At 35.6% G+C, this 14,448-nt stretch overlaps 1 protein-coding gene across 2 annotated transcripts in view; it reads right to left on the reverse strand.

Moving 5' to 3' along the window:
* Positions 1–14,448, reverse strand: part of BNC2 (basonuclin zinc finger protein 2) — a 323,583-nt gene that overhangs the window by 231,902 nt on the left and 77,233 nt on the right. Inside the window, exon 1 of one of the 2 annotated variants that reach the window (XM_069002031.1) lies at positions 13,243–13,286. The exons of the other annotated variant lie outside the window; for it this stretch is intronic. Coding sequence (XP_068858132.1) covers positions 13,243–13,278 — 36 coding nt within the window. The 5' untranslated portion in view covers positions 13,279–13,286. Of the gene's footprint in view, positions 1–13,242; positions 13,287–14,448 lie in introns of those variants that run through there. 2 annotated transcript variants of the gene reach the window in all.

The following is a 14,448-nucleotide window of genomic DNA, read 5'->3' on the forward strand; positions in this document are numbered from 1 at the left end:
TATCAGTGTTGCAACTCATTAGGGTAAAACTGAGAAATGTGCTCAAAGCCAGCCCAAGCAAGGTGGCATTACAAAACAAAGGGCTAATTTGGAGACCCTGCTGTGAACAATCTGTAACAGAATTAGCCTTTTTTTCCCCTAAACTGCAGAGCTAAGTAACGAAATGTGACAGACTGAGAGAAGCAGTTTATTAAGACACCAACTCCAAGTTTATTTAGTTCATAAACTCTCTCCTAGAAAATCAATACAGTCTGTACAGGGTTATTAGGCTGACTAGCTAATACATCCAAATCTGGTCTTCCCAAGCAGAAATCTTGGCCAGAATGCTACAGCCTTACAAGAAATCTAAGCTCATTCAGATCACTGTATCAAAGGAGAACTATCATTTAATTGTCAAATGTGTGACTTCTACATCCCAGTTTCAGAATGTTTTGAAAAAGATGTATTTCCCCCCTACCACGCTAACATGACAGAGAAGAAACAAAATTTAGTCTGTCAGTCTCAGTCCAGCTCAGGTCATCCTTAAATTTATAGTGTCTCTAGTGCATCTTGCTTGGCACAATAATGCCAGCATCGAAAACCCAACAAGAAATACTGAATTTCAAACAAGGATATGAAAAGTAGCAGTCAATAAGGAGATAAAAGTAACCAAGCAGGAAAACTACAACAGAAGCCAACCTCCTCAAGCAGCAGTTTAAGCCTCATCTAACTGTGCAGCAATGGGGATGGGGGTTGAGGGGTGGGGAGGGAAGCTGAGGAGGAAGGGAAGAGGGTAGAAAGAAGAAAATTTTTAAAACGTAAACCCCAAACTTTAGTATACAAATTTGGCACAAACTGAGTATTTTGTCTCCTCTTTGGCTAGCACATATGAGAATCTGAAACACTATAGTCAAGGTAAGGGCTCTAAAGGTATTTTAAACAAATCCTTTTAAAAGCATTTTAAAAAAATCTCATTTTCAATAGATTTTTAATCAGGAGTATGTTCTGCAAGTATTTTACTGCTATCCAATGGCATTTTTGCTGACAGATAAAAGGATCTGTGAAATTATTTTACATTTGCACCTCCTGGGAATATCCAGATGCTGAATAGAAGAGGTGCCTACAGAATCCAGGTTCTAATGGAACTTAAAACAGAGTGCAGTTGCAGTTGTCTGTGTTTTTTGAGAATGTTACGTGTTTTGTGAACTGTATGTGGTGTTTAGAGTTTTTTTCTTTCTTTTCATTTTAAATAATACTTATTACTTACTGTCAAAGACAATTACATTATATACATTACTTTCTGAATCTTTTAAAAATATAATTTGTTGAGTTCGTCTCTCTTCTTAAAATTACCGATACAGAAATGCACCATATGGCAAGAAAGGATAGGAAAAGTGATTACAGAAAATCCAGGTGATGCCAAGAAGAAAATCTAGCCAGCAGAACATGCTATATAATGTAAACTTATCCTACTTCTTTCTAAATTCCATTACTCTGACAGATTAAGTGTTAATTAGTTCAGTTAAAGGGTTAATGCAAATAGTTCAAAATGACTAAACATTGAAAAAATATTTTCTTCTTTTTGTTCCAATTATTCTGTATTATTAATTAAGCCGTTAAAACATGCAACAGTTACTATCTCCTTAATGTTCAATAATATGTAAACTCTTTAAAGAGATTTTTGTTCCACGTCTCTGCTTTAGATATTAATCAAGAAAATAATTACAGAGGAATTTAGCAAAAAAAATCTACATGCATATAACTATGTACTGTACATGTACGTTCAACGAGGTCCAATTAGTTGGAAAGAATTTGCATTTCAGTTAGTATGAGCTAACAAGACTGTAGGGAGACAATGTGATTCTACTCGCAGGGCAAGAAAGAATGGTGTTTTTCTGTAAGCATTAATTCCCATAACTGATCATTTTAAAATGTTACTGATCTTTACAGTATTTGTTTTTCAAACATCTAGGAGTTCAGTATAAATGTTTATATTAACTGTACATGCAGCAGTGTCCCTGAGACGACTCCTGGGAAAAAAAAAAGATAAAACAGTGAGCACAGATTTATTATCTCTCTTCATTTACTATTTACAATTCTGTTTAAAGATAAATAGCAATCAATTATTCTAAAGGAGAGTCTCTTATATTTGGTGTTCATTCACAAGATTCACCAAAGTCACAGGGAAAAGACTCAGAAAACTTTATGTCTTTTTATACAAATGTTCCAATCTTCAATAGTAATGATACATACACACACCACACGCAGTTACTGAACTCCTGTCTGTATATATCATTCTCCTAAGTCTCTGTAGCCTCAGCCAGTTTACTGGCTAGTACCTGTAACTCCCAGAGTTCATTTGGCTGCAGATGTTAACAGTTTCTCTAATTTGTAATGACAGTAAACTGGCCTTTGCTCTTCCCACATTCACTATTCATTTCTAGGCTTGGTTAAGTAGATAGCTGGGTTAAAGATCAGTGGTTTTTCATGTGACACATTCTGCTATTCATCTAATAGCTCGTCAGGACAAAACTGTCCCTGTTCTTGCCAAAATAATGAAAATGGTCCTCCACATCGCATGACAATCAGCCCTTGCTTGTGCTGAAACAACTAAGCTTATATAGTTGAGTTGTTTTAAAGACATTTCGGAACCGAGTATTCCACGCTGCCTCCAAAAAAGTATGTATTTGACCAAGTATGAAAGAATTCTTCTCCTTACAATAATGTGTAAGCAGAGACTGTAACAATCACATTAAATACTTTATCCATGGATAACAACGAAGTTGTGAATTGTGTCCTATCAGGAATATAATATCATACTTGAAAATTATGCAAAGCCATCTTGATGTTCATATTCAAAGAGGTGGTGAATCAGCCGTGGTAATGTCATTCTTTATCAACTCCTTCTCCCTAAGAATTATATAAGGGACTCACTCTGCAACATCTGTTAGACTCCATGAAATGTTAACAGATGTCTAAAATAAAAAAAGAAAAAAAGGGGGGGGGGGTAATAAAGGAAACCTCCTCTGAACAGATAATCCACCCAAATTTCCATATTCAAAAGCAAAAATATTGTCACCACTGTATTCTCTCTGAACCCTGTCATCCCTACTTTGTAAAATATTTTTCTGTAACTTTTAATAGGCACCTTCTGATTTATAACCAAAATGCATTGGACTGATTATGTCGTCATGCAACAATGAGACTGAATATTTTTTGGTCCCCTGTGTTCCAAATGTCCTTGCTGAATCCTTCTCTATGTATATCTATATATATATAAAGCATTGTGTATTTATGTTTTTCACTTTGATGTGCATGCCTAATTCACACAGATTCTGGAAGTGTCCTCATCTATATTTTACATCTCTTACTTTGTTCTGGTTATGGTTTTTTGGTTTTTTGCTGTTTTTCTGGGTTTTTTGTTAGAAATATTTTTCAGGTTGAACTGAAGCATGGCAAAACTCTGAACAGAGTTTTCACTTTAATTAAAAATCTTATTTTCAAGCACTATTTACTCTAAATTGGTTATTCATCCTTTTCCTTAGTAAGTGATGTGACAGGATGCTTATCCTCAAAGAAAACTTTTGATTATGAGTCTTTGTGTTATGAGCTTAAGTTCCTAGCAAGCTGTCACACTGCAACTGATCTTAGTCACGTCTTTGCCAAACTATGTATCAGCATTCTATACCACAGAACCCTTATGAAGACTGCTGAGACACGACACTAGCAAAGGTAAGGTGAAAACTGTGACCTATTGCTGGCAGATAAAACATCAAACAGAGATTATCATGATTTTAGTCACGCAACTGCTACATTTTAACAAGTTAAAGAAACAAAAGAAAAGTGAAATCCAGGAAAAGCAAACACACAGAGAAGACAATTACATCTATACAGAGGTGTCCACTTGCAGGTTTGAAGGAGAAGAACATAAACATGGAGGATATTACAAAAATTAGAGGAAAGCTCTTGTTATCTTAAAGTGAATGGTAGTATACAACTCTGATTTCTTGTTTTGCTTTGGTTGTGGGGTGTTTTCATTCATTTTGTTTGTTTGTGGTTTTTAATTTAAACAAGCCAATACTGGGAGTTCAGGGCATCTGCAACTCCTTTTTATAGGGAGATCACCCCTCTGTTTCTCTACTTTTTAAGGGAGATGTCTCAAAGATACTAATTTGCCTGCTCAGCAACAGAGGAGGACACGTGTGAAGCAGAGGGAATCAAAGAATTACAATTCCAATAGATACACATATATAAATAAGAAATGCAGGTGAAATGGAGGATGCAGAAGGTTAAAAAACAAGTAACTTGATAAAAAACAAACATAATGCCAAGTTACAGCAGTTTGTTAATTGCACCCATTAAATCTTTTTAGTGATTAGTTACTGTTTTAAAGATATTCTCCACATGAACACGGCTTTTAACTAATAATAATCACTACATATACGTGGATAAAACACTAAACTAAAAAATTCCATGCTTTTCTCAGAAGAATTTTACATGGCCAGCAAAAATTTGGCGCAAACTCCTTAATTTGCATACAGGTAAACAAGGCAGCTTGTTCTGCACATATGGCAGTTTCACATCCAATCTTCATGTCACATCATGGTTTTTGCAGTGTCTTTTTGTCACATGAAACTATCTATTTATTACTTAATTGTTTACACCAAATGGTAATAGATAACACTGCTAAGGTATGAGAATATGATTCAAAGCACAGCAGATACAAAAGACTTTGATTTAAACTCTGCATTTAATGAAGCGTCTATATAGCCCACCACTGAAATAATAGTGGCATTTAGACATTGTTTTGATTTACTAAGAATTAATTGGACAGAGGAAACCCAACACGTCATACAATATAGGAAGATGTATAACACAAAAATAATTGCATTTAAATTTTAAAATAAAATTCTTCAAAACCAGTTGTATCTGCTGGAACCTAGGTTCAAGATTCAACAGGAACACAAGCAAGCTCACAGCAATTGTTAAACAAACAATGCATCAACCTCATTTATGTAAGTCATTGAGAAGAAGAATTCAAACACTTCAATCTGAAAAACCCCACATTTACACAGGTTTGCATCCACAGATTATCACTATATTATTATACAGGTATACCACTATATTAAAGCATCCTTCACCTATTGATTATCTGAGTTAAGCAAGGTTTATGGTTTTAATACTAAACTCTGAAAGTTTCTTTTCTGAAAAACATCCTAAAACTGTGGAAATTGTCTGTTGGATGTTACCTTAGTACAAGACCTTTACAAAGTGAATAATTCTTTGGTAGTTAATTTCATTATTCTCATCCTTTTAGTAAACTGTATCTATGACAAGCAAGGCCTCTGGATCCTGGAACAGCCTAAAGGGTTTAAGGGTAGGCTAAGTTTATGATCTAATTACTGCATAATACAATCTATTGTGCCACTTCCTAGTAACAATTATTTGGTGTCTAAAAAATAAGTCTGTCTTAATTAAATAATTAAAATGACCTAAAAAGGAGGGGGGAGGGGTTAGTAGTATACAGAACAGCTGAATATTAGATAGCTGAAAAGACACTTCATGCACAAATGCAAGACTGAATTAAGAGCAGCTATTTTTTTCTAATTACTGACTCATTCACAGTACGCAGAATTGCCTGAACTGCCCAGTGTCCTACTATCTCTCTGGACAATTAGGAAAAGCTGCATTAGCAGGAACTCAGCATTCTCTGTCTCACTTGTCTCTGGAGAACCGGGGAAATGATGAGCTCCATCACCTGGCCAGCAGTAGCAGCAGCCACAAAGTCACCTCAGGGACTTGGACGAAGAGATTCATCTGCAGCTTTGGCAGCGACTGAAGTATGCCTTACTAACAGACAGTCACACGACCACACACTGGCACAAGGTCCTTTCATTAAGAGCTGTTGTCTAAGTGACCTGTCACAGAGTTTCATAAAGCAGCATTAATACTGTGGGCCAAAATGAGATTGATCTTTGAGCTCCGTGGTCTCCTGTTGATAACAGTGCATTATAAAACCAATACTAAATACTTTATAAACAGGTCTCCCCTCTAGTGTATTAGAGGAACAGAGCATATTTCATGCCCTATAGTTAGGTAGCCACATATCCATCAGACAATTAAATAATTTATAAGATACTCAGAAGTGCAATAAGACTCAATAAACTTTTAAATACTTACAAGGTACTATTTTGTTTGAAAATATACCAAAACAAATCAACCAAAAAAAACCCCAAACCCCTCTTCTCACCTAATGAGTACAGAGCATCAGTAAAACTAAGGTTTTATATTATCTTTTCACCTGAAATATCCTCATTTCACACAAACAAATCCAGCTCTTCACTCAGTCAAAAAAAAAAAAAAAAATAAAACAAAACAAAACCAACCGAAACCCAAAAAGACTTACTTGCTTTAAAAATATTTGACAAATTTCCTACATTTTTACTTTCATTACTCTATATTTCAGCTTCCTCTGCTTGGCATCAGATTCCTTTTTTGTCCTTTTGTACACTCTGGCCAACATGGCTGCAAGAACCTTCTCCTCTGCAATGCCTGCCATCTGGAACCACCGTGCTGCATTTCTCTCCCTCATTCTCCATCTATTTTCAGCCTTCATCTGGAAACAATATGTCTCTGTTCTTGTGTCTGGGTCTCTTAACTTGTAGTAAAAAGGAAAAAAACTTTTAACTTTATTAACTCTGCACAGTGTTTTGGAGATAAAGTTTGTGTGAAAGATACTATACAAAATCATTTCTTTATTAAATCACACAATTGCAGGGGCAGAATTTACAATAAAAAGTGATCTAAAAATACTTCCTATACTGTTAAATTTAATATACAAGACAATAGTCTGGGTGAATTTCTTAAGAAATGGCTTCAACATAGAATGAAAAAATATTCCTAATTTTAGTAATTCATTCATACTTTCATAAATAACAAACATGAGTTGGCTCACATTTTAAAAGTTGTGGAAAGCATGCAGTTCTTAAAGGCAAATTTATCTGAAAATGCTTAGTACATTTGGAAGCATATCAGCATATGTACTTCTCTTTTCCATCCCACAGAAAAGATGTTCTCTGTGCTGCTACCATAGCAGATGAAGAGACACTAATTGCATATAAACACTGTAAGTATATTCCTACAATATTTGCATACTGGTTATGCTAGCAATGTAGGAGGCTGTGCTCCCATAATTTTGAGACATTATGGGGTGAATAAACTTGTTTCTTCCTTGGTTCATCTGCAAAACAACAAAATGGTTTGTATCAAGAAATTTTCACGTATAGTAGTGTCTGAATCTCTCTTAAAATTAAACTCATAAGCAGAATTTTGCATTATCTATTCTGACCTGGATGTCTGTAAATTTGTTCTAACTAACTTTAAAAACTGAAATTTCTCCTGCTGGGAGTAGTTCCCAAACCACCACAGGCGTGGACCTTTGAATAGCATTGCGGATGCCATGGTTTCACAGACAAGCCACATTAATACTGGATTGCAAGTATATGGAACCCACAGCTGTGTGTGCTCCAGCCCCAAAGCACCCACAAGTCCATGCCAGTTCAAATCCCTATTCCCAACCCACAAATAAACCACACTGGTTTTCTTTAGGAACTAGACCTGAAATTGAAGCTTTCAGGTTTTCACCATGCACACAACTGAAGAGAGAATAGGAATGTTTGGGGAAAAGGGGCAAATATGCTCTAAAGGAAGATCATGATGGACAGTTCCTGCCTTGGCTTTCTCATACTTGGGACAAGTTGACCCACAGGGACCTTAAATTGTTATTTAAAGACTAAACTGGATTTCATTTTTACAGCAATTGCCACAGACTTACAGGGCTGTCACCAAAGAAGCATCTACAAGTCTATCTGTTATGAAACACCAAGGATTTGAGGGGTGGAGTTTTGGGGGGTGTGTTAAAGGATGGGAGAAAGGGAGAGACCAGTGTTTTCCAGATAGTAGTGTTGCTCCTTAAGCCCTCATATGTAGAAGACTCCTCTTCTCTTTAGCCTGCACCTAAAAGGCACAAAGACAGTTCTAACCACTGTTTCACAATAAAACACTCTGTCACATGTCAATAGTGTTTGTAACTTTATTACATGTACAATAATGAAGAATTAATATGTGTTCTTCCTTACTAAAATACCTTATATTGTCCTCTGCAGGACAATCCTCAGACATTTCTGAAACCAGATAAGTGACTGGTACTGCCAAGTTACTTCATTCTGAATTTTTGTAAGATCTCCCATTGTAAGTTGCAGGTCCAGAAAAAAAAAGGCTATGCCTGTTAATCCTTTTTTTCCCTGGGTTGTGGATGTTTCAGCTTTTTACTTGTGCTGTATACCAAACAGAAGCTTCAGCTTTTGGATATAAACATTTTATGACCTGAGATTAAATTACTTTTCTCACTACTTTTAATCTGAAAACTGGGTTTGCACGTTCCTGTGGGATACATAAATGTCCCTTCAAAAACTCACCAATTTTGCAAGAGAGCTACTTCTACTTTATGCCAAATACATCTTGGAAACATAGGCAAGGTTCAATCACAGTAAGGAGTGATAGCTCCCAAAATAAGATGGTTACTTGGAAAATGTGAAGGCAGGACACTAATATCAACCGATTTATCCCAAAGTTAGCTGACAGGAAGTGAAGGAAATTCACCCAGACCTGGCATTCATCTGCATTCATGTTAATTCTCTAAGGATGAGGAAGAACACCGGGAAGGGAAATGGATGAGCATCAGTCATAACTGCCAAGTTCCCTCGGGATGCCAGCAGTTAGATGCCAGAGTTTCTCCCTCCTTTTCCCAAAATTAAGGTCACTCTTTTGGTTTCCATTGAAAAAAAGAAATACTGAGCAACAAAGAGAGTAACCTATTAGAAGCATTAGTGTAGGTTTTATCGGCTGGTTGTATGCTAGAAACAGAACTAGAGAGACAGTGATTAGAGCATAGGGTAGTTTAGTACTGTAACTATCAGCTGTCTTTCTTCCAACTCACTTCCAGGACACCTGGGAACATGTCAAAAGTCAAAAAACCCAAACCAATCCAAAACTCAACATAATTTCACCTTAGAAAAAGGAAGGATTTTTGTAGGTGGGATGATATTCTCTTGTCACTCTTAGAAGGAGTCTTAGATGCAAAGTAGAATATCACCTTAAGTAATACTGCAAGAAAAGGAGGTATGTCCTATTTTGCTTAAAAGATAAAATTTGTCTTAAGAGCAAATTTGGATGGAGGGAGAAATTTTGACTTAAAAATACACAATATTGCCTTTTCTCTCTTTTGCTAGAGAGCTGATCTTCTAGGATTGAGCCTTCCAAAGTAGAAAAATCTTGGTGAGTGTTAAATTAAAGAGACTATAAAAAAGCAATGTAGAAATTTGAACAATGAAAACTTTTCTTTATTCCCTTCTCACATACAAGATTAATACAACAAGAATTGAGAAAAAATAAAAACTGCTAGGCCAAGCAAAATCAGACCACAAGCAGGTTTATTTGCTTTGCAGGTCACTTTTCAAAAGGAATACAGGGTAAGCATTAATGTAAACACATGGAAGACTATATAGTGTCATACGCTTCACTTAACGGAAGAACTGTACAAAGGTAATTGACATAAAAAGAATACTTAGAAAGCATAAAAAAAAAAATCAGCTGTTTCCTGTTCAAATAATGCAGGGTTCTTGACAAAATAAATCAATCTTTTTAAAAATTATTTTAAAAATTAACCTTGAACTCTCAGCTCCCATACTACTGGGAATGCTCCTGCAATCACACTGCAAAGTTATCTCATCCCTACACAGGAAATGGGAATAAATTTCTAAATGTTTTTCAACCAGTGACTTACCATTTTTTTATACTGAATTGCTTTTTGGTGAATGTACTTAAATTGTCTTTTTGCTTATGTGTTTTTATAATGCATTCACGATTTCAGAGATGGTAATTTAAATCTTCGGCTACTCATTTAGAAATGTTATACTTCCCATCCTTTCTTTCTCTTGAATCCTGTCTTGACAATTTTACTTTCAAAAAAATTATAAAGCAATCTTTCAATATCCTAACATGTCGTATTGAATTCATTCAAAGTTTATTTCTGATCTTTGATAAACAACAAAACATGCTTATCTGGAAAGCTAGAGTCCTATAATTGTATACACATGCACAGCAGCTGATTTTCACAAGGTATGAAGTAACAGATGCTTTTTTTTAGCTCAGAACTGAACCCACAAAATAAAACTCTCTAAGAAGCTATTTTGAATTTTCACTTGTAGACAATTTCTCTCAGAGTTATTTACACAAGAACTGAGAGATGGTTTCATTGCTGTTAGCTACATCCTATATGTATTAAAGCAAAGCCTGAGACTTGAAACTAGGCTGATCCCATCTCCCTGCTCCAGTTGTGTTGAGTGGTCTACAAGAAAAGAAAAGGAGAATTCCTGTCTAGAAAGGTTTATAGCTTGAATAATCAAAAGAGACAACAGATAGAAGAAAGGAATTATCTCATCCTGATTTTTACTATTGGGAAACTGATACACAGGGTTGGAATTTTAAAAAGTGCTTCACACTCAGAGTCCACGACAGATTTTCAAAGAGTCAAGAATAGCAGGTATCAGAATACAAACTTAAAAGAGAGTTACTGGCATGATGCTCCACCAGAGCTTTAAAATGAACTAAATGTAGAGTTTATAGTTGAGCTGAAAATGAAGCAATACTCCTGTAGAAGTACTGTTAATGTTCTACAAAATATTGTAAAATTACTGATGCTTTCTTCCTTCTTTACCCCCACCACAAGCATACACATATTTTTCAGTCACCTCAAATACTAATTTCACTCAGTGTCTCTTATGACTCACTAAATTCAAGACATACACTTTCTGTCACAACACAGAGACAGGAATTCGAAGTACACTGAAACTGCTCTCAGATTTTCTTCCTAATCCTTAATGCAACTTGATCACTGCAGGTCAGGTACGTGACTTGATACTGATGCCTTAGAGGACCAAGTCAATGACTCTACAGTTTAATTGCTGTTTGTTCCACACAGCAGCATCAAGACTCACTAATCCTGTAGTAAGTAAAACATCCAGGACTGGGAAGTAAATAAAACAGGTGGAGGAAAAGTTTATATATAACAATAGAAGCCGGAAATTGCTGTTCATTCATATAGATGCCCACTTCTAAAAACAATTTTGAAGTACATTTCATTAGAATCTGAAATGCATGTTTCTAGTGAATTTCAATGCACATTTGATTTACAAATTCCAGTAAAAGTATGCCACAGCTGGCAGGATAAATTACTGTAATAAATCATTATTAAATAACTGTAAATCTTTAGAATGGCATAATGTCTAATAAAAAAATATGCATGCAAAAGTGAATATTTGTGGAGAAACATTCTTCATATAGAGGAAAACAAATTACAAAACTTACCATCCCAGTAGTACAGGATAATTCAATGAGTAAATGCTGGAATAAAATTCACATAAATATTGCCTAATCTACTGCGATTTTATGTTAACAACTGCATCTGAACAAATTGCATGGTAAAGGGTGATGGTAAAAGTACTGTATTTCAGAGTTTTTTTATGTTAAACATTTACATTTCTGGTAGAAAACTCTGGCTTTTGCAATATATCATCTAAGCAGAAAATGTACTCTTTTTTTTTTAATAAACATTTTCTGCATTGGATTTTGTTTCAGTTGGGGTTCTTCGTTTGTTTGGGGTTTTTTCGGGTTTTTTTTGGGGGGGTGGGGGAAGTTGATTTGGGTTTTTGTTTGTTTTGCTGTTTTTTGGTTTGGGGGGTTCTGATGGGTTTTTGGGGGAGGTTGGGGGCCTTTCGGGGGGGGGGGGGGGGGAACAACAACACACAAAACCAGCCCAACAACAAAAAACACCAGAAAACCCACCCCAAAACATGGTACCAAAAAGTCCCAAATCCTCTAATTTCAACCTGTGTTCCCTCTGATGTGCAGCAGATAGACATTTACAGTAATCCACTACTGCAGAAATCAGCTGAAGAGCTATTTGCTCTTCCAAAACTTCCCATGCCTTATTTAGCTCTTACAAGACTTCATTTGTCAAAGTGCAGACACAGTGCTGATGTCGCATCCAATGGCACATTTCTAGAGTCAAGATGAGCTGCAGCACCGCAGCAGGCCCAGGAGTACCTCGCTCCAGAGTGTGATTGCTTCCACTGCGTCTTGGGATGGGTAAATTATTAACTGACACTTTCACAACTGTGAAAGAAGAACTGTCTAAGATAAACCCATTAAAACTGTTAGCCTACAGAACACTTCACACTCCTGGTTTGTTAAATCTTTGTCAAAGTCATCATTTGGTCAAGCTTTTTAAATATACATATGCATCTATAAAAAATCTATTTATAAAACTTTCAATTATGAACATTTTCTCTACCTTTCCTTGTCTCATTTTTCAGCTGAATGAAGTGAACCTTGAAGGTAGAGAAAGGCTGCTAAGGACTTAATTATAAAATAAAAGCAACAAAAGCTTATCAAAGAGAGCAATACACTGTAATTCACCCTAATAACTGAACTCATAAAATTCAGTACAGGTGGTGATAGCTGTAGGTGATAGGAAAATTTGCCTTGGACATAAAAATCCATTAACTCAAACAAACAAAAAAAAAAAAATCAATAAAACCATTTTCTGTCAATATTTTTAAAAGTTTCCCCCATGGGGGAACAAGAAGATTTTTGCCAAAAAAAGTCTGTTGACAATACATACACTTCCTATCTTTATGAGAGTTAAAGACAATAATGATATTAACATTAAGATCTGAATTAGCTGACTCTTAAACAGACATACTATTAGTTACTTCACTGTTATTTGTAATCTGGTCCCTATTTTACTTTAATCCAAGGACAAGTAGAGAAAGAACTAAGATTTTTTTTATGCTGATGTGTAGTATTATTAGTATAAAATTAATTGAACCCCAATACTTACTGTACATCCAACTGCCCTATTACCTTACTACCTCAAAAAAAAAAAAAAAAATTGATGAATCATATAGAAAACAAAACTGTTTAAGTAGCAAATTTCTTCTTCATTCACAGACAAGGTTGCCATGGGCACTCCCTCTTATGTGAGCACAGAAGAAAAGCCATGCTGTAACTACAAATCCAACCACACTTGCCATAACACGATCATGAAACTGCACGCAATTAAAATGGTTTGTAGACAGTAAGAACACGCCTGAACATTATGGGTATGCATGGAAGCTACAGAAAAATATTTCAGTGAGGTACCTTTTCTCGTACATTAAGAAACCAAGAAATAAACATTTTTGTATTCTAATCCAGGCCAATTTAATAGCATATCATATGACCTCTTCATAGAGAAAAATACCCAGTCTCCCCTACAGGGATTCAGTTTTGGGGAGCCTAATTGAATGCTCGTAGGTACTGATTTGCTGTTCCAGCTGACTTCTGTCGCAGCAGTGAATGGTTAGAGTAATCAGAGCTTGACAGGTCCTAAATCAGGAAACCAAATTTACAAGTCACTTCTGAGGATGTGTCTTTAAGCTGTATATAAAGACAGAATTATGCTTCAGCTATCTAACACAGATACAGAAAATATTTACTTCTAAAAAATTACTTATATGCAAATTACTTGGGCAAGTGACAAATATTATTTTAAGAATGAATTAATAATTATTTTAATAAGTATTTTACCCTACAGGATGCACACATAGTTCATCACACCAAATTAGAAAAAAGCATTCAAAGGCATTACTCTAGTATCTGCCCAACCAGTGTGTGTCTGTGAGTCCGTCTCTCTGTGTGTATGTGTATCAAAATATGTGTGTATGCACATGCACCCACACAGCATCATTGACTGTCAACATACACACATGAGTTAAAATTTCTCTTTTCCAGCCAAAAGGGAGTGCCTTTTTTTTTTTTTTTTAACTGGAATTCACCCAGAAGCTCCGAAGGAATTTTGAGGGGGCAGGACAAGGGTTTGTACTCTCTGTTTTATCCACTCTGTTCTATATACTTTCTGATAATTTGAGATGGGTAACTAAATTACAGGCTCACAGGGATTCTGATGATCATAAAAATCACAGAAGTGTAGTCCTCAGTACAACATTATATCCCCAGACTCTTTCCTAATGCCCATACACATACAAATACTGTGTCTCATTTTAGTGTAAAATAATCGCATCCCAATCTGTTCCATGCACCTCATGCCCTAACAGAAGTATTCACCTACATCTCTATTCTCCTTTCAGCTTTCTAGTTTGTAATCGGATGCATAATCCATAGTCCCAAAATTATTTTATCCAAAACTTTTTAAACACAACACTTATTTGTCTCCACAGAGATACAATGTTCATGACACCCACTGCTACTGCATTTTCCTCACAAAGGTCCTCTTCTTTCAGTAGCAGCATTGAGAGATGATGCTCTATTAACCTACAGATCAAAACAGACAGTGCCCTTTGCTTGTGA

The sequence above is a fragment of the Aphelocoma coerulescens genome, assembly GCF_041296385.1.
Source record: "Aphelocoma coerulescens isolate FSJ_1873_10779 chromosome Z unlocalized genomic scaffold, UR_Acoe_1.0 ChrZ, whole genome shotgun sequence".
Taxonomy (NCBI): Eukaryota; Metazoa; Chordata; class Aves; order Passeriformes; family Corvidae; genus Aphelocoma; species Aphelocoma coerulescens.